The sequence below is a fragment of the Dysidea avara genome, chromosome 2 (assembly GCF_963678975.1).
Source record: "Dysidea avara chromosome 2, odDysAvar1.4, whole genome shotgun sequence".
NCBI lineage: Eukaryota > Metazoa > Porifera > Demospongiae > Dictyoceratida > Dysideidae > Dysidea > Dysidea avara.
In genome coordinates, this window is record NC_089273.1 from 45,045,621 (window position 1) to 45,067,864 (window position 22,244).

At 36.7% G+C, this 22,244-nt stretch overlaps 1 protein-coding gene across 1 annotated transcript in view; it reads left to right on the plus strand.

Annotated features, from left to right (window-relative positions):
* LOC136247445 (transmembrane protein 87A-like) overlaps positions 1-19,569 on the plus strand; it is a 73,653-nt gene extending 54,084 nt beyond the window's left edge. Inside the window, exons 10-20 of the mRNA XM_066039163.1 lie at positions 1,642-1,747; positions 2,761-2,854; positions 3,259-3,339; positions 3,792-3,900; positions 4,279-4,337; positions 6,549-6,652; positions 7,579-7,649; positions 7,852-7,910; positions 8,234-8,286; positions 18,607-18,637; positions 19,460-19,569. Coding sequence (XP_065895235.1) covers positions 1,642-1,747; positions 2,761-2,854; positions 3,259-3,339; positions 3,792-3,900; positions 4,279-4,337; positions 6,549-6,652; positions 7,579-7,649; positions 7,852-7,910; positions 8,234-8,286; positions 18,607-18,637; positions 19,460-19,501 — 809 coding nt within the window. The 3' untranslated portion in view covers positions 19,502-19,569. The remainder of the gene's footprint in view (positions 1-1,641; positions 1,748-2,760; positions 2,855-3,258; positions 3,340-3,791; positions 3,901-4,278; positions 4,338-6,548; positions 6,653-7,578; positions 7,650-7,851; positions 7,911-8,233; positions 8,287-18,606; positions 18,638-19,459) is intronic.
* The last annotated feature ends 2,675 nt before the right edge of the window (positions 19,570-22,244 follow it).

The following is a 22,244-nucleotide window of genomic DNA, read 5'->3' on the forward strand; positions in this document are numbered from 1 at the left end:
TTTTTAGTGCTACATATTTACCACTAGGATAGCATAAATTTTGCATAAATGAGTTAATAAAAGCTTGTTAATATATTTGGTAATGGTTTGATTGTGGTATGGCTTGTGGTATGGCTTGATGACTTCTTAGTGTCTAAAAGGCGCATCAAGATTAGCGCTGAAATTAGTTCTGGAAGGTTTGTAGCAAACATCAGCTTAGTGAAACAAAGCTTGTTGGGTGCTTATATCTGTGATACACTGTGTCAGTTCTGTTAGCGCGTGGTGCTTGAATGACATCACATCAAAACATGTGTAGAATTAACCATACATTTAAGTTTTTCGTAAAGTAATTTTATGCGTAAAATAAACATAACATTATTTAAAGTTACATTATTTATTATAACTTTTGTTCTGACGGTGGTATCAATTTTTTCGGCTGCCATTGCACACTCATAAGCTTCCTCTATCTGATGATATAAAATTAAACCGTTGTCAATGTACAGGTTGCAAACTTACAACAAATGGTAGTAAGTAACTATGTATGCAATACAAAATCCATTGGAGAATCAATCACGAAGTACGCGTTCTAATTAAATAGCGGCATCACGTCGTAACCATGGCAATTACAAATTTTGTTCAAGTGGAATCAGATAGAGCAATTCGTAAGGAATTGAATGGCACTAAAGTTTATGATCATGTGTAGTGCTTACAAAAGTTGAATACAAAGTGATGCAAAATAGAGAAATCGAAGAATTGACCTAAGACTTTTCAGACAATCAGAGTTTACTCAACCCATTTCATGATCTAAGGACAAAAAAACAAACAAAGGAAACTGGCAATGCACAGTATTGCTAATACAATGATTACTGACAGAAACTTTGTAATTTTCTTACAAATCTCAATAGCATATTTTGCTATGTCACTAATTTTTGGTGGCATTTCACTATTACCTCACGTCTACAGCTAGATAGGATGTTGTGGCTTAGAACAGTGCAGTAGTAGTGGGTGCAGGAACAGATACCAAAAAAAAAACTTTTAATTGTGTTTTCTTAGTAATACTGTAAGGATTTGTGTAAAAGTTTGAAAATTAAATAGTTGTTTTTGTGCACTGCACTCTGATTGCTATTAATGGCTTTCTGTTCCTGCCCATGTGTCTGCTGGCTGTTTTTCGCTTTGGCAAAAATGGTGTTAGTCTCCCAACAATTTGACGTGCAGTAGTCCTTCACAAACTCCACTATAATTCTTGCTCAATTAACAATAGCAGTTTCAAATTTCCCTACCTACATATTAGACTATTCTATGGACTGTAACATGCCAGTGAGTAAAGATGTGTGCTTATTAGCAAGGCAAGTTATCACCTAAAGTATAGCATGCGATATTTTATGTGTTTCTGGTTGACTGTAGCCTTAATAACAACTATTAGCAAGTGAGCTATGACACTGAACTACATATCCCACTTGACTTGGAAATAAGATACCAGCTTGAAATTTGGTCACTTTGCAACTCTAACATAAGTGCTGTTCTAGTGATACCCTCCAAGTAATTTTATCCAGTTTCCAAGGATTATGTTATCATACTAGTAAATGTTTTATCTAAATAGACACATGTATTTGGCACAGATTAATCAACAGGATAGTATATGTTGTATTTTCTATCCTATAGTGGAGACACGCCCACTATACATTGTTGCCGAACTTGTGTCCAGTGCTAAGAAATCATTGGCTAGAATGTTGTTAATCATTGTCAGTCTTGGATATGGCACAGTAAAGTAAGTAACAGTCACATCATGTATAGTAGCTTTATGATTCCTCAATAAGATGATAATATTACAATTTGTACGTATACATACATATACATTTAATTAATACCACAGTAGAACCTGTCCTAAAAGCCACTAGGTCACACCTCTCTAAAACATCTAACTATTGTAGTGTAATATAAAAAAATTCCTTTGATGAAAGGTTATACGGTAATTCGTATTCCTATGGAGCCATCTGTGTATTAATGCCAAGTCATGTTGGCCTGAAGCTTACCAGTTCAAACATGTTGTACTGTATAATGTGACAGACAGTTTTTTGTGGTGTGCAAGTTATGGAGGTAGTGTTGTGCTTTTTAATTATACAGTATTAGCGTTTCAAGTATGGATGAACGTGTAACTTGGTGTTATAAGGAAAGTAGTGGTCTTCTGTGAAACAAAGACAAATTTATTGTTTGGCATTTGCTTAATAGTAATTTCATACGCTACAATAATACCATAACAGTTTTGCTCTACACAAAAGAGTACTTGTGATATGAAGCGATGAACGGGCTATGTCATCTCCACTGAACGTCCACTTTGTTTCTGTGTTATCACATATTCATGAAGTAGCCACTTGATCTTTTGTGTACCAATCTAATCACCATCACATGCTGAGTCTAATGGTATTTAGACGAAGCACCGTCAAGATATATATGGCCGATTACAGTACTGGGTATAAAGTAATGGCAGACGAAAATGGCTTTGGTGGCCTAGCAGCAGATTCGAACAAAACAATTGTTGGTATGATTTTATCAGAAATTCCATGTATCATGGTGTTAGAGAATTCTTTCTACCGTGTAAGATATAAGGGCTTATACAAGTCCATGTGCTTGTGTCAAACTGCCTCATAAAATTGATTAAATATCTAAATTTGATAGTCTGTGAAGTGATTGCTTACTACTTAATGAGAACAAGCTGTGTCCTGCAAGTGGCTTTTTGCACATATTTTTACGTATTATAATTATTGTGTTTTGTTGATGTAGACCTACGTTAGGAGCTAATTTGAGTAAAGTTCTTGCAGCTGGAGCTATCTACGGAGTGTTCTCATTTCTGGATGGGATTACCCGCTCCTATTCTGTAAGTAATATAATTAGTTTTGGTGTATAGTGGAGGGTCGAGTAATCAAACTAATAAGAGAAGTTGTTAAGTATGTAAACTTTGTTAAATTATTCTGTAGTCTATTAGCTCGTTCACCTGAGCCCTTGTTTCTGGTTAATAACTCTTGTTACATGGGCCAGCTTCCATATATGTAGTAGAATTGTGAAGCTCTTTAAATTCTGGAACTGTTTATCAAAAAATTGCTTGAGCAAGTGAGTTGTTAGGACTTCCCATACTTTTAGTATAAACCATTAGTACAAACATTGGGAGTGAACACATGTTCACCTCTTTGATATTACTATAATTGGCGGATGCTCAGGTGATCCACTCTCCAAGTTGTGGTGAAAGTTATATTATTATTCTTGTGTGTACTCTCCTTACAGGTTACTGATGATACTGATGATAGCACGTTCTATTTCACTCTAGTACCGCTAGTGATCATCGACTCCATCATCCTCTATTGGATATCCTTTTGAGTCTCTATAGCATGTGTAGTGTAATGTGTTAGTGTAGTGAAATGTGATGTAAACTGTGTTATATGTATAGTGTGGTTTGTGTTGTGTTGTATAGTATTGTGGAGTGGAGTGGAATGTGATATATTCGTGTGTTGTGTAGTGTACATGTGCATGTTGTAGTACAGCAAGTTGCATTTCCGGTTAAAATTGTGTCACGCATGGCTGCTTTAATATGCACAGTTTCAATGTAATCCTTCACGGAGCTACTTTTACAGACTGGAAATCATAGTCTCCGACAACAACAACTTGTTCCGTGAAACAAAACATTTTCAATCTTGTGTACACATGTGGCGCACAATTTTTAAATGGAGATGCAGTCTGCTGTACAATGGTTTACATCGTGTTTGTTAATTGACATACGTTCATTAGTGTGATTTATCCTTAACACAATTCGTGGTCACGTCTTCACTGCTATCGTAGAGACTAGACATATCCTGAGACTACGACGTAACGTCACTAAACTAGCCTTCTATAATCACCTCATCTACATGCTTATCTTTGCTGTGATTGGTCAGTTAACTTGTACACATTGTTGTATGCATGCATAGAAGGATCCGTAGATGTATTGATCCGAATGTAAAATGACTGTTCAGTAAAAGCATTTCAATCAAATGTGTGCTTTGTTAGAATCATTAAACAGAGTTCACTATGGCAATGGGCAAAATGCAAACTAATTCACTAGCGTACTTGGACACTTGTGACTGGTGTCCAAGTAAGTGATTTCTCACAAATGTCCAAGTAAATGAATTCATTTGTTTGCATTTAATACTGCATACATACTGGTACACTGTACAGTTCTGGCTTATCAGGCTTGCACATACATACACATGTATGCGTATTATAACAAATACTTACGTGATGTTCACGTATCATTTTCACTTCCTACAGTTGCTATAGTGTTCATGTTGTGGTCCATCATATACATCAAGTCATCACAGTGTGTGAGGGTATGTGCTCCTAATTGTTTGGTGCACTTTGTGTTATAGTTGTGATGTACAATGAAACCTGGTCAACTTTGGGCTATAATTTTAAGACCTTGGCTAGGTCACTTTGTACACATATTAAGATGATAATCAATTCAAATGGTATAATCAGGTGACCTCTTTACCAGATTAGACAGATTTCTCTATATAACAGCATTGTTGTATGTGAGTGTTAAGAAAAATGGTGTACTCTACAGCCAGCACCTCTAGTAGAGAGGCAGCTAGTTTTACCTGACTGTTTTATTAGAGACATAATACTTAAATTTCTTGTAGTTATAGAACATGCTCTTACTAGCTAAATAGCATCATCTAGGAAACTTTTAAATAACAGACCACCAAAGTTAACCCTTTCAGTACCCCATATTTTCTACTTCCGTACATTAAAAAACCGCATTATTTAAGGAAACGCGCATTGTTTATTTCTTTACCTTGAAAACTCACTTATTGCTTACTTTGCCCCTAGGACATGCCTGAGAAGAATTATTCATCATACGTATTTTAGCATGGACATTTAGGTCTTATTCCTCTCTTATTTTCTGTTACAAACTTAAAAGTGTTTCATTTGCGCAGTAACGCTAGTGCTTTATTGGAATATCTTTGACCACCATGTTTGATTGTGCAACCATATCACATGATATAATAGATCACCAGATGCAGAATTTAATTCTGAGTCAATTGGAATTTACCGTTTTTCAATCAGAACTACAGAAATCAACTTATGAAGCATTTTCGAAAAATGCACAACTTTTCCTGTGATATTTCAGTGCTGTACCATAGTTTCAGTTTCAAGGCAGGATAATCGCTAGGCTGTGTTTCTAGTGTCGTTTCATTCTCCAAGTTAAACAGTGGTAGTTGTGTTTTCATACTGTTGTTGGGTTGATTTGTAAGCCCAAAAGACTAAAAAAATTCTAAGCATTAATCCAACATTGCAGCCATCTATTCAATATTTTGAGTAGGGCTCAAACGAATAGTGGTTTTTACTATTCGAATATTCTTTATTCACAACTACCAAATATTCGGATTTTTTTTTTCAGCATTGGTGTATGGACGAGATATCAATAATCCTGTTGTACAAGATGTCTCTTTAATACAATTCAGAATCAACATGATTTGGTCACTTATGTCATAGATATGCTTATGTAGGATCAAGAATTTCCAAGTACTCTACGCACTAATGTTATATACTACATTTGAGCCCTAATTTTGAGACCTTGGTACCCTTTTAGGGAATCTGTCTGTATAATACTTTACTAATGAATACCAATACTGTGCAGTGTTCCACTATAGAACAGAATAATCTTTGTGTTAAAAGATGGAAAGGAAATCACATGATCTAGTATCGCAGGCAGTATCAAATAGAGGTGTACCGGTAATCGGATCGGCTAAAATATTGGGCACCATTATGGTAATTTTTACCAATATTGGTATCGGTACAAAACAGCAGGAGGACCGATATCGCTACCGATATTTATACAGTAGCAATAGTTGGTACATAAACGGATTATGCATTGGTTTTCTATGTTATCCATGTGGCTCATTAGTGCCGGTGGCTTATTGTTCACTCTGAAACAAGCGCTACTCTATGAGAAGCCATATAAATACACGCAGTTCTAGTGTTTGTTGCTGGATAGCTTATCATAGTCTTTATAGATGAAGCAGTTATAGAGTACCTTGTAATAAAAGGAAGGGTCACAGGATAACCAAGGAAACTTGCTGTACCAGCTTTCTCACAATGTGGAGTAATGCAGAAATATCTGTTGAAGGCTTCATGGGAGTATACATAAAAATGTTTGTGGGTGCCTAATTGTCTGGAATGAACAATAGAAACCCAAGCTGTATACCACCACAGACAGAGTATAGCACTGAATACATGCACATGTTGTTGTGGGATAGGTAAATGTACACTTTTAACTATAATGCAAATATCGGATCGACTATCGGTTATCGGCTTCTTTTGGTGGCATCAATATCGGATATCGATACATGCCAGAAACTCATATTGGTACACATCTAGTGTTGAATAAATATTTCTGTAGGTTTCCATCTACTTTCTACAGTGTAAAGGATATAAAAACTTCAAACAAGTCTAGCAAGAATTGCATAGCTTTCCTATTAATATACATTTGGTTTAGCACCACTTTAATGTATTATCTTTGTATGTTGTATTCTCTACAGGACTGGAAGGAATTGTGGTTGGATGATGCATTCTGGCACATCCTGTTTGTCTTCTTGTTAGGAGTGATCATGTTCTTGTGGAGACCAAACACTAACTCTGCAAGGTACGACCATTGTAACCTTTGTTGTTCTTCTTCACCTTCCATTATAATACATGCTACGTGTGCTCTCAGGCTGGGGGAACAATGGCTTAACAGTGGAAAGCCAACTTCAATAATGCATTGAAGCATTTGTTAGTATGTATAGAGACTTGGGAAATAGAATGACACAGCACAGTTATGTGTTAATTGTGGCTTTTGCGAGCTATAAAAATATAATGGTTTTTGTTCTGTTAGGTTTGATGCAAACATTACCTAACAAATTGTGCATCTTCCCCCATTTTTACCTCCTATGAAAGTTCCTGATGAATGATCTATCAGCAACTTATAGAATTGAAATACCTAATTTGGTCCTACAGTAGGTTCTCAGTCATCCATCCAAACAGTATTAATAACTGTTCTATTGGAGTATCTTGACAACTGCACATTCTGTTGGAGTAGTTGAACACAGCTCTGTATACAGTGGAACTTCAGTTATCTGGACCCCACTTATTCAGATTCTCAGTTAAACGAATAATGAAAATTATTGCTCTATTAGAGTAGTGACTGTTCTATTAGGGTAGTTGAAAATACAGATATTTTTTTAAATTTTGATTATGCTATTTTAATGTTATTTATACACAGTTTCAGAGATACAGACTTATGGACCACACTTGGTCCCAAGGGGTTCGGATAACTAAGGCTCCACTGTATAAGTGAACAAGTTTTACTGAACAGGTTTTACTTATCCAATCAACTTTACTTATCCTGAACACTTTAGTTATCAAACTGGAACACGGGTGCTGGAATGATTACGTACATCCCACTATAAATTTTACATTAGCTTTCATTTTTGTTTGACTTAAAATCTCAGTACTTTATTTTTGGCACTACAATGGTATCCAGCTCATTTCATAGCACATCCATTAATATTCTTGATGCACTCATTACAGGTTTTCATATGCTGTTGTGGACGATGAAGAGGATGATTATGAACCAGAACAAGGACCCAATGAAAACTTTGGTCAGTTTGTTGGTCATTACACTAGTTCAGTGTGTTATAACTAGAAAGTCATTTGTTATTTCAACATTGTTGTTGTATTATCACTGCTTTAATAAAGATATGGGTATATAAAATATATTTATGTTATATATATATAATTTGGATGGTACACCACCATAGGTTTCTTCTATTGTTCACCTATTGATAATTTATTCACTTACAGACACTATCAAAATGCGTAAGGTTGACCGAGAGCCGAAAGTTGTACCTAATTCTCAATTGGTAAGAATTGTGAACTGTGTTGACTATTTGCCATCTTCCTGTTTGCTAAGGTGTTTTTTCAGAAATATAAGTCATTTTTATTAAAAATTCACTCAGACCTTAATTATGTTGCAATGGCTAGGATTATGTAATCAATGCATTGAAATGCAATTTAAATGGCTGTTAAAGCTTTTCTGTAATTGTCACGAAAATGTATATGTAGCTTGCTACTACTACTAAATATGATTCTTCAAGCTTGCAAGCTATGTGTACCCCAACACCTTATGGGTCCCTAACAGTATAGTAATTTATGGATAGTTTATAACACAGTTTGCAATCTACAGGAAGATGATTTGAAATGGGTTGAAGAAAATCTGCCATCGTCGGCTGTTGATACGTAAGCTACATGCACACTAACACACAAGCTAATATCCATCAGTATAACAAGTGTACCATTGCTACTGTTCTCCTCTGTATTCTGTGGCCATCGCTTGCTGTAACACGTGAATTCTGCTGTGATAGTTGTTACATTGTAACCATGAAGTATTTGCTGACATTAACATTTTCTTGCTTACCGACTGTTAAGGTTTTATATGAAAAGAAGTTTAGGATCATAGAAATACAAAGTGAGATTGCCTACAACTGCCTAGCTATTATGAGGCTGGTTTCCAGTCAATACTTTTAGTGAGAAAGTACAAACTTACATGATATCTAATATACATACTGTGTGATGATCGTCTGTATGTGCTTTGTGTATAGCTAACTGTTGTGGTATAATTATAACATGAATTTAATTAACTCACCAAATACTAGAGGTGCACCGATATGACTTTTAGTTGATATTCTCTACTGAACACACCCATGCATAATATGTAGCTGTTTATAACAGTGGTGCTACAGCTCAGGGCCTTCGAGTTTTCTAAATTCCGTAGAACCCTGGTTCTTGACATCTAACTATTATCTAATTCACAGAATACGCCATAGATAGTTTTTTGTAATACAACCAGATGTCTTTTGTGGGCGCTTATAATCTGTAATCGATAAGCCCCTGTACTGTAATAGAGGTGAGACAAGGAAGCATTCTCATATAACTCCTGTACGCAAGGGTGGAGCATCCAGTGATCCTGGGAATTTTAGACCCATATCTGTGGTGTCTGTGCTGGTCAAGATTTTGAAAAAAAATTGTTACTGCTCAGTTAAGTGGGTACTTGGAGCAGCTAGCATATAGTCTTCTTTGTCCACACCAGGATGCCAATCACTTTTGAAAATCTACTAAGGATATTCTTTTAGTAGCTCAGTGGACTTTATTGTCTGGATGATTGCAAGGCGTTTGATTCACTTGATCACCATATATTGCTTGATAAGTTGTTTCAGTTGAACATCCATCGAGATACGTTAAAATGGTTTCAAAATTGATTTGTTCTGCTTTAGTACAGATGTTATAGATGCTAGATTTAAAGCCACTCGGTGGTGGAATGCAGCACCGAATGATATTTTGACATACAAAGCCGATAAATGATGATGAACAAACTCATTACTTTACAGGTCTCTCGTCATATGCATTGTTTGACTCCTTATCCAACCTGTTAACATCAGCGTCCAAGAAAATGGACCCTAATCATGGAAGTCTGTCAAACAAGGTTCGCTTGTTACTAGTTTTGACTAAAGTGAGGACAGCTGACAGGTTTAGTATTACTCCTGGCAGGGTCTCACAAATATTTCATGAATGGACTGATGTGATGGCACGGGAATTTTGCCAGCTAATAGTATAGTCTGACCAACAGATAAAGGAAAACTTTACTAAGCTGCTTCAAACTACTTTATTCACAAGCAACGTGCATAATTGACTGCTCGGAGATATTTATTAAAAGAGCAAGTTCCCTTTCAGCTAGAAGTGAAACTTATTCTACTACAAAAGTCACAACACAGCTAAAAAAATTTGTTACCATCAGTCCAACAAGAGCTATTATATATATTGGACATATTTTGTGAAAATTTACTTTGACCTTTGTACAGTACATACACAATATAGCTTACAGTTAACTAACTAGCTTTACAGTCAGGACAAAACCATGATCATTTAGGTGCACGTTTAATCACTACACACGCAAAGTGAAACTAAGTGTAAGGACAGTGACTGCCTTCACACATGATCATCTTGCCAAATTCCTCCTTTTGGCAAAAACTGTACAATGCTGATTCAGTACTGGGAGAAAACTCCACTGCAATAGTTTTCTCAAGAACAGCTGTTCATGGTCAGATATCAATTCAGGTATAATGTTATTAACATAGAAAACTGTTAGACTTGTAAGTAACTTCTCAGAAAAACTAATATTCGGTAGTACCCTTTCAGTCGTTATCCTTAAAGTAGTCCACACTACTGTTTATCTGAAATGACAAGCTGGCCTTGAATTTGCATAAGTATACATGGGAAGTAATGACACCTTGTTCCCCAGGGTTTTCCTCCAAGTTCATTAGGATGAAGATCTTTAGCTCAAGAATGGACATTTGATTTCTAGTAACCCCTTCCCTGGACAGTAGTCACACTGGACAAAGCCATCAGGTCTGGCACCTAGGGAGTTCACCATGAGCCCTGCATTTGCACATTTAAAGTTAATGTGTGTGGATGACATCTCCTTGACATAGTCTTGTCTGTCTATATCCTTATGATCAACTCCCCACTGCATAGCAGGGATATGACTAATGTTTGGCTTAGACAATAGCTGTTTTGCAATTGTTGTGGGGTTATTCTGTTTTTGCATTGCATAGATTTTATGAAAGTCTGATGCAGTTAACCTGCCTTGTCTCTGCCGATACCACTGAACAGGATTTCTTTGGTCTTGAGTAGACCACTCAATTCTTAAAAAGTCATCTTCATAGAGAAATATAAGGAGTAAAATAACTGTTTAGCTGTGCTAAGGGTATCAATCTCATTAGTAGTGGTAGAGAATTTCTTTTAATATTCTGGCAATAGCAATGGTAATAAATCATTGTTGGATTCTCCACATTCGAGAGGACAAGAATCCAGTGGCTGTTGTATAGTTCACTCTTTTATGTCTTTGCATTGTTACACCTCGCTAGCTTGTCCTCTATAATTCTGTTATCAGGCTGTTCATCCTGTCCACTGAGCTGTTCCCTACCTGGTCCACACTATTGCTCATCACTATGCTCTGAAGTACGTCCTTCAGTCTGTTCATCACTACATTGGTCATACAGTGGATCCTCAGTTATCCGAACGCCTCTGTTCCAAGCTTTTGGGAAAAGTGTTCGGATAACTGAATTTGTTCGGATAACTGAATTTGTTCGGATAACTGAATAAGCAAATAATCTTAGTGTATGTACAGTAAATATGTACTTAATGTGTTTTTACAGATACAATACAAGATAATCATCTGATCTACTGTACAAAGAACTTTGTATAATGCTATGTTATACAGTACTTACTGTACATGCATACCTGTATATATGCACATGATATAACAATGCAATACTGTACAGTCCTTACATATATGATGTTATAGATGTCTGTTTAAGAGATGATAAGCGTTTCTTGGCAGCCATGTCCTTCAGTGATATCAAAACACTTGTGTTATAGGCAGACGCCTCAGGTTGATATTGAAGCCAAGTGATACACTTTTCAAACATGTCCATAGCCTGAGCATGAGTAACTGGACATGCTACAACATCTGGCTCCTCTTCATTGTCACCATCATCTTCACAAATATCCGCTGTGTCATCACCTCCCAAAACACGAGAAACAATTTCGTCATCATGCAAATGTTCATAACCCGGATCATTCTGATCATTGTTCAACCACTCTGTAACCTCATCTTCACTTAATGCATGTCCCATTTACTGAAACACATCAATAAATTCTGCTGCAGTGGGCTCACTATCAATGTTTGACGGTGTTGTGTCGGCCAAAGGTATCAACTTTCTCCAAGAACGACGAATAGTGACTGGTGTAATTTGATCCCAAGCAAGAGATATCTTTTCTACGACTACTTTCATTGTAATGGACTTGGTAAATGCTATAGGATCAACCAAATCTTCAGAAAGCAAAACCACTTGAAGAAGAGATCTCTTATATCGCCTTTTCATAGACTCGAGCACACCTTGATTCATTGGTTGAATTAATGAAGTCACATTTGGAGGAAGAAACTTTGCAATGACTAAACCATCATCAGACATAAGAACGTCTTCTTCAGGATGTGCAGAGCAATTGTCAAGGATAAGCAATGCTTTTGGTGATAAACTTTTGCTCTTCAATTCTCTTTGTACATAGGGCACAAACTGGTCATGGAACCACGAAGAAAATATTTCTGTATTAACCCATGCATTCTTCACTGTTACACGATCCTTGGCTTTCTTTCTTCCATCGGCCCTTTTCTCAAAAGCACTTGCAAGGGTTTTATCAGGGAGACAACGATAATACAGCCCTGTCTCATCACAATTAAAGATTTGATCTACATTATAACCAGAAATAAGTGATGGAAACTCATGCTGAAAGTCTTCTGCTGCTCCACTATCAGCTGAAGCTTTTCCCCCCTGAATAGCCAGATTCCTTATTCCATGCCGCTTGCAAAATCGCCACTGAAAGCCAGTACTCCCTGTAAAACTTTTGTCTGAATCACCATATAGCATTAAAAACAAAATTCTGGCCTTCTCCATAAGAAGCGGGCCACTCACTGGTACATTCTTTTCACACTGTTGGCGAAACCAAATGTATAGCGCTTCATCCAGCTTCTCATATTCACCCACTTTCATTGTTTTAACTTTCTTCGCACCCATATCAACCATCTTTTGTGAAAATCGTAGTAATTCATCCCTCTTTCAGCTTATATCACACACTGTGCTTCGTCCAATATCGAAGCGCTCCGAGATGACAGTGTAAGAAACATTGGAATCAATGAGTTTAAGTATTTTTAGCTTATTTTCGATTGAAAGAACGACTCTCTTTCTCTTTTGTCCAGTCTTCTTCATGTTCCCACCTTGAGTTCCGCTCATAACACCGCCATTAATTAAATTTTATTACTCAAATATAAAATAGTTTCGATTGTAGGATTCAAGTTTTCGAATTCGGATAATCGAGGTGTCAGATAACCGAGATTCGGATAACCGAGGATCCACTGTACTGTGTTCTCAGTTTGATGGTGCTACTTTGAGATGCAGTTTCTATAATAGTAAATAAACAAGCATCTGGTACTAATCAAATAACTCAGAGTAAAGCTTTTCAGATTGTAGCACAGGTGCTTCGTGTGGACCAATCTGTACTTTTCTCCTCAATGTTACATCTTCTACATCCGCTGTAGCTTCCATTTTTCATTGGTTTTGTGAAATCGATGCTCTGAATTTCTTTAGGAGTTGATATGGAAATATTACTCAGAAATTCAAAAGATATGGTGCTAAATTACACTTACCACAGTTTTGAAATTCCGGTTCCATTTGCATGGGAAAGATGTTCTGTACAGTCTGTGTATCCCAACCAGTTAGCAGCCTAAATTTTGAATAAAATACATAGCAGCTACATGACTACTTCTAGCCTTACCCAGCCTTACATGTGCAGTGACCATTTCTGACATACCCAATTCGAGCTTTATCCATGCTTCATGTGGGTTGTCAGCTGAAATTTGGCTGGGGTTTACCTTGCTTTTAGTATACTCCATTCCTGTCCTGCATCACAGTGACAAGCAGTTCATACTTGTAGGTTATAATAATAGTCAAATTCTCCTGCGTGTACACTCCTTTGCTTTAATCAAATAAGTGTATAAGTTACCAAACTCCAGTTATGGCCACTTAGTCAAATTCTTTGACCAACGCTCTGACCAATGTTCCACATCTATTGCAAACGGGTCATCAAGCTCATGACCATCTATCTTCAGTTATTCCAAGTACTGCTTTCTATCCGAAAATTTGAGAGACAAGAAATATGAAGATATCTTCTACCTGCTGTTACTGGCCATCTGCAACTCGACTGCTCCAGATTGAGTAACAGACTGTCAAAAGTTTTTTCCCTACAAAAATGGTAGACAAATTATTCACATGATTTTTCACGTTATGTAAGGTGACCACGCTTACTTGCTAAACCCATCTATGTATTTAGATAATATAATATAAAGTGATATGTAAGGGTTTTAATACAATACAGTGCATGAGTACAACAATCAGTAATATAGAATACAAGCAAGTTTTAATTCCATAATGGATGCAAATGAAACCCCAAACTTTCTACAACATTCTGAAACAATATCCTGTGTACCACACTGTGCCTGTGAAAATTTGACAATAGCATGAATTACTTAAAAATTTGTTGCAGAATTCCTTCCACTTGTGCCACAGTCTCATCGAATTATTTGCAGCATACCACTAAGGTATGTAAATATGCGATTGGTTGATGACAGATTTTAATTCTTCGACTGACGCACGATGTAATCGCAGAACAATGTGTGTCAATTTGGATATCCAGGATAAAAAATATTCAGACAAGATAGTTTGTGGCATATTGATTGCTATTTGTTGTATTCTGGTACACTGATTCAAATCCAATGCTATGTCACAAGTTCCAGTCTGGCTGCTGAGCAGTGCACAGAATAGGTGATCACAAATATTAAAATCTGTAAGTATCACCGCTTTTGTCTTCACAGTGTTCTGGAATTTTAAGTATTTAAGCCATCCAAAATTTCTTATAAGTAAAGCATCTTCATCTCTGAAATTGTCCACAAGATAATTCCATACCTAAAAAAATAACAAAAATGCTAAATTCAGTAGAAATGAGTCCACTCTTGTTGTTGGGATCTGCTATATCTGAAATGCATATTTCAAGTATGTTCTACACTTGCTAGCAATATCATTAAATTCATTTAATTTTGTCAAAGACCTTACAATTACAAGTTCAAATTTTGTAGATTTGGGCTAGCACTAATTATTATTTTCAAGTATTCAGAAGTCAGCAGGTTGCAGAAGGAAAACTCTAAAGTAGTGATCATGACGAATGCATTCTTGATAAAGGTCTTTTTTTTTAAGTTCGAGTAAGATGTTATAGTTATATCCCGGTACGAGGGTGATATCATTGTTATTACACGAGGAGTGTAATAACAATGATATGATCCGAGTATACGGGATATAACTATTTTATATCCCAGTGCGCGGGAGTGCGCAGAAGTTTACGGATAGTAAATTAAGTGCGCGGGAGTGCGCAGAAGTTTACGGATAGTAAATTAAGTGCGCGGGAGTGTGCAGAAGTTTACGGATAGTAAATTAAGTTCCGGTTTGAGTTCCTGTCACTGTGCTCGAGATTTCGTCCAAATTGCGTGGAGATTCTACTTCGTAGCTACAAGAGAGACCTTACATACTGCCTACAAACTGTAGCGAAGGGCGGTGTTATGAAGCAGCGGTTCCAGGTACGATTTGCCTTCGTCAGAAGTTGGTATGGTGGTGTCGCGTGATGTGCAAGAGAAAAATAAAGACCAACAAGTGACTACCATAGTCCGAGATAGAACGATGAACCTAGAGGAAGTTAGTTCTTCACCATAGTGACCGTTGGGAGTGATTGCTGGAGCGAAAATCGTCACGGACTATTCTTGACATTTGTTAAACTATCGTATTGGTAACTTGTAGTATTATTGTGTAAAGGATTAACAGTTTTCTTGTAAGATTTAGCTAGTTTTAAGTGCTATATTGGTGTGTTTTGTATCAATATTTCCGTATTTGGCTCTTTGTTCCATTGGTAAACAATGCCATTCGCGGTTATTATGATGTCACGAAAGAGACTGAGTGGCTCCGCAACAGGGTGATAAGTTAGTTATCACTGGGTGATAACTAATATATCGTACAGTAGCAGTGTCGCTCTGTCTAGCTGTATGGTAGTTATAACCCAGCGCGGCGCTTTGATACTCCCACGCACTGGGGTTTAAATATAGTTATCAATACGACAACATAATTGCATTGTCCTTTCTCCAGTCACCAGTGCAATATTACAATACATGTCAGATTTCTAGAGTTCAACAGCAGTTGTTGTTACTTGACCAGATCCTGTGAACTGTAAGATCAGTTTAACAGGAGTTGCAAATATATACAGAAAATGTGATCATCTTCATACACCTGTTGTCTTACGTTAAAGTTACATACAAGTTGTATGTTCATTGTGCTAGTGTACATGCAATTTCTTAGTAAAATCACATATACATTTTGCAGTACCTTTCTGCCTCCAGATAGTGTAGAGAAGTGGTAAAATCCGCTGTCGATCATTTTACTTCTAAACTATTAAGATTAGTCATGTTTCTTGTTAGACATAGAACTTACTGTCCGGCAAATTTGTAATACTAAGGATTCTTAAATCCCAGTGCGTGAGAGTGTCAAAGTGTCATGCTGGTTTATAACTACCATACAGCTAGACAGAGCGTCACTGCTACTGTGCAATATATTAGTTATCATCCAATGTTAATAACTTATCACCCTGTTGTGGAGCCACTCAGTCTTGTTCGTGACATCATAATAACCACAAATGGTATTGTTTACCAATGAAACAAATAGCCAAATAAGGAAATATTGATACAAAACATACCAGTACAGCACTTAAACCTGCTAAATCTTACAAAAATACAGTTAATCCTTTACACAGTAACACTAGCTACAAGTTACCAATACAATAGTTCAACAAATGTCGAGAACAGTCTGTGCCAATTTTCGCTCCAGCAATCACTCCCAATGGTCACTATGGTGAAGAACTAACTTAACCTCTAGCTTCTCCGTTCTATCTGTAGCCACCTGTTGGTCTTTTGTCCTCTTGTATGCCACGCGACGCCACCATACCAACTTCTGACGAAGGCGAATCGTACCTGGAACTGCTGCTTCGTAACACCGCCCTTTGCTACAGTTTGTAGGCAGTATGCAAGGTCTCTCTTGTAGCTACGAAGTTGAATCTCCACACAATCCGAATGAAATCTTGAGCACAGTGACAGGAACTCAAACCGGAACTTAATTTACTATCCGTAAACTTCCGCACACTGGGATATAAAATAGTTATATCCCGTATACTTGGATGATATCATTGTTATTACACTCGTAACGGGATATAACTATAACTTATCCTTTGCCTGTAATGATATAATCTTGACTAATATGTCAAAACTGATTCAACGATTTGTAATTCTTAAGAATTAGTATCTGAAGTCCAAATATCTCTAATGCTACATGAATTTGGCTTAGTTCCAGGCCAAGCATGTCTGGCCAATAAATGTGCTTTCACACAGCTGATGATTATTCTATTACACTTCAGGTCCATTTGCTGACGTATCTGAAGATCCCTTGTTGACAGCAGCTAAAAAATGATGTAGAGAAAAACTTCTTCCGGTAGGTATCTAAGTCTAAGATTGTTATCTCATAATTGCAGCATGGTCAGCTCTGTCATGTGAATCACTTCTGCATTGACGATGCCAAATGCCAGTGAACAGAGTGGAACAGAGGCTTTTATATTGGGCTGTGTGAATTTCAGTAGTGGGCCGTAGAAACAATGTAAGAATAACGACAAGGTGTTCGCTACTATGCAGGTAATTCACTCGCAAAAAAGGGGTATACCGGATGGGACGGGATGGAACAATTTCGGTAATTACTGTTACACTTCTATTTTCAAAACGGGACGTAATTTTTTATGCATGCTAAAGAGTTAGAACAATGGATAATTATGGGTCTAGGCCTAGTCTATGTCACAATAGTTAGGCAGCTGCTACTGGACTAACAAGCACTCCATGCATGGATTGTTTCTGTGGAAAAACTATAGCAGCAGTGCTAAGTGCATGCATACTGATGCTGCTACATCTGCTGCACCATACATAGCTGCTACTACAACTGGTTCTCCTTCTCCTGATCTTAGTAGCTATACCTTTGTTGCGTGTGTAGCTAAACTGCTTGCTGCTACTATATGCTATGTACAAGCTACAACTTACAACATGTAATTACGTACTACGTATCAGCAACTGTTTATTATTATTATTATTATTATTATTATTGTTTCCTCACCTGCTTCTTGTGCTGGGGTGGCTGCTACAGCTGGAGATTTGGCCAAGGATGAAAACATCTGACAGCTGTAGTGAAGGTGGGAGCAGATTCCCTTAGTAGTAGAAACTTTTAGAGCATTTGCTTTGCAATCTTTAAACATCATTGCTGACCGAATCACCCCCTGTAATGGTGTTCCTCCCAAGTTGGCCTTCTCCAGCAACTGTCTGTTGCATTATATGGACTAACGATTCTAGAATGATCCTCAGATATTGGACTCTGCAGGGGTCTGATGATGACAATCCCCTTTACCCTTAGTAGCAGTAGCAGTAGCAGTAGTAGTAGTAGCAAGAGTTATATTTAATTTTTTTTTAAAGTAAAAAATGCGGTACCATACCATACCATTGGTACTGTACTGTACTGCAGTATGGTACTGTACCAAATGCGGTACCGCATCAAAAGAAAGAACACACCAAACTTCAATGTTTTCATCTGAACATGCTCTCACAACTATCAATTACTGAATTAAAGTTCAGTCCAGTCACTACAAAAAATATGATTATAAACATTATAGTTCAGTGCAAGTAGGCATGCGTTGTAATGAGACAACCTTAAGTTTTTGTTTAGAGTGTGTCTGCTATACACATTTTGTGTTATCTTTATTGTAATAAATTAATCCTGTGTCACTTGAAGTTTATTAAAACACATTTATCCTTTCTTACAGGATTTTACCACTGATAGCTGATTCAGATGAGGTGCGTGGACACTGTACTATTGTAGTCTGGTTGCTAAGAGTGGTATATTGAATTTGTGACGTACAATTACTGCATGAGTCTTTTAATGCGATTATTGCAATATTGCATTTGAAAATTGAAACGCAAAGTCAATTTTTGAGGCATGAAATTCCATGTAGCCTAGTATACATGAATAATAATAACTTTTTTCACTATGCTTGCAGTGGAGTGCTTAAACTAGAGCTGGGCGGTATGTGATTTGTCTAGTATTATAAAAAATATCATGGCACAACTACATGCCACGGTATGGGTTATATTGTTATAAAGCAAGTGAACTTTCTATTGGAAAGGGTGATAAAAGGTTGATGAAACATGCTAGAATGACTAATGCAATCAGAAGATTATCTTCACATTGTTAAAGTATCTTCACACATTTGTGAGGACAGGAAATAACAAGATGATGTCAGGAATCAGCTGTCATCTAACACTAGACGGTATGGCGGTGTTTTTGAAATTCATCTGATACGGTAACGGTATCATTAAAATACCTTCTCCTATGATACGTACTGGTATATCACCCAGCTCTAGCTTAAACTACTTTCTCTATGCCAAGGGATTTACCCATACAGATGTGTCATGTAAGACAACCATGAATCACACCATTACAAGAGAGTGAATGTGTAATGCACGCATGTAATCATTTCTTTATTCAACACATTTGCCTATCGAATAATATAATTCAATCTGCAACTTGATACATAAGCACACACACTTAACAACCAGACTGTACATGAATTATCTGTAGACAAGTTATTACAAGATGTGTTTCTTTCTTTGCTGTAGGAACTGATGACCACAAAATTTGAACAATCCAAAATGGATTAGATTTCATACATACAATAGTTGTATACATCACATGTTGTCCATTGTGTCTAAGATAATGTCACCTCAAATGAGTAGTTCATTCCAACACTGCATGTATGGGTCTGATGTGACTGTGTCATATCCCAGCAATAGATTTTAGTGACAAAGATATTCAACTAGGGCAGACAGGTGTACTCCCTTGTATCACTTCTATTTTGGAGGTAATACACTTCAAACTTGAAGTGATTGGCTGAGTCATTTACTACTGGTGGAGTAGTACATGTCTGTGTTGGGCCAGTCTGGCTCAGAATATAAATACTTAATATCAAAACCCACGCTGAAGAGAGTGTCAACAATGGCTAATGTGTAGTGATAGTGATGTAAGCGATCTGGAAAGCTTGCAGTAAGTTTCTACACTAATCCAACAACTGAATGTGTCACAATATTTGCAACACTCAATAGCACCTTGACATATATACTTCAAGTGATTAGTTCGTTTTACTCTTAAATATACAGCCAGTCATATTATTATTATGTTAATTCACAATTTTCTACTTGCTGACTGTTTGCCCTCAGATAAAAAACTCAATAAAGGAATTTAGTATATGTATTAATACAGTCTTCACACTTAGTGAGCCATATAAGGGTCCACTGGTGTACTTCTTCCATAATTATATCTTTGTGATACCATGTAATATTGTACTGTAGTTTTGTATAGAGGTGGACCGATACCACTTTTTTCCGATACGAGTATTTGTACCGAAATTATTTGCCGATACCGATACTATACATTGAAGCCTAGACAAGTTTATTATAGAAATTTCATTGTTGTGATACATAGCTAACTATTAAAATATCACAGTAATTGATTGATCTCAGTTCAATCAAGTTTAAAATATTCATTGTATAACAGCTAAACATGATAAAAACATCACTGTGGATTACTAATTTCTTGATTTGAGGTAGTTTTCTTGTAAGCTTATTGATAAGGCAATTAATTGCGTGGGCGGCCGATAATTGTACAATGTTTGTTACAGCTTTTCAACCAAACCTTTTCATGAAAAAGCAAGCCAAGTAGCCATAAACTTATTTGTTGAGGAACAACTGCATTACCATTTAATTACAAAGGATTCACGTGCTCTAATATATTAGAATACACACGGAGCAGTTGCAACAATACTTGGAATAGGGTAACAAAGGCTTTGTTTCGCTACTTTGTTAGCTCAACTAAGTTACTGATTAGCTTTAAAAAGTTATTAGCTACTGGAAACTTAGCTAGAGATGGTTTAATAAAAGTGGTGAGTGTCTACTGTGGTATCTGTACCTTGTATTACCGATACTGGTATCGGTATCGGTCCCTCTAGTCTTGTACTCATAAAAATCCATTTTTAGTTCTGAAGTTATGAGCAAACGTTGTTTGTTATAGCTTGGGTGATGCAATTATCCCACTATTAAGCCACTTAGACTCTACCCATTTCTTGTTGTGCAAGTAATTCTATTTTCTTTTTACAATAACAACATAGAGAAGGAGCTAAAATACATACCAGTTAGTTTCATCATTGATTCACAATCCATGAAAGACGAAAGCATGCAGGCATACAGGAATGCTTCTGTATCTACTGTACATCGTTCTATGGTGGTGGTTTGACACACTGATGTCAATAATAGGACAACCCTACCATACCAAATCCTTACCATAATTATTCCCCAGTTGCTACACAGGGATTTTACATTGTATTATGGAAGATAACTTGCTAATGGGCTTTTAATGAACGGTTGTCTAATGGCCCATGGCCAACAGTTCCGTTTCAAATCCCTGTCCCTGTAAAGCCCCATCTTAGGCCATCCATACCAGAGGGGTGGGCAATATATTGATATGTAAGTGCAGCAACTTTTACTATACATAGATGTAACTTTGAAGGTATTAAGCAGGGTGTGAGAGTGTACAACAGGCTAGGGCTTGCTATGTTTCAATTGTGTAATGTACTAATAATTAGTAACTGTTGATAGCTGGACACATAATGCTAGACCATTTTATTAGAAATCTACATTCTGCTGTGTAACCATTAAAGCACTTGATAAAATATTGTACAGTATTTGTTGTAATTCAAGGTACTGACTTTTTGGAAAATTAGATATGTGTGTGTTTCAGTGTGTTGTATTTGTGTGATTGTCTATTGGGTTTAGTGTATGTGGTGCATGTATGTGACTGCATGTGTAAGATGAAAATAGCTCTGGCAACAGCAACAGTACTAGTGAGCTTCAAATAGTATGCACACAAAACTGTTATTCACTCTAAAACAACCTAACATTAAGCTATGTAATGTACTTTCTAATACAGTTTACTGTACTATCACTACAAAACTACGAGTTCTATGTGCTGCATGAACAACCGTCTGAATATATTAGAGTTGAGTTGAAAAAATTGACAGAAGTTAAGATTCTTGTCGGTTAGCATTTCACTGCTATTAGTCATGACATCATAGAATTGACATTATAATCTAATAACATAATGCAACAATTGACAAGCAAGATATGATACAACATAGAGCTGGCAGATTTGTTCTGAATAAACCATGGCATAGGTCTGGTCAACAACACAATATATAGTATTATGGACATGTTAACCTATCTTAAATGGCCTGGTCTCTAGACCAAGTTACTTTTCAAGAACTTACTAGTTAGTAATACCTGATTGCTGCTTACCATTACCAACTTCAGTGTCATACACTCATGCTCAATATTCTCTTAAGCTTACTCAATT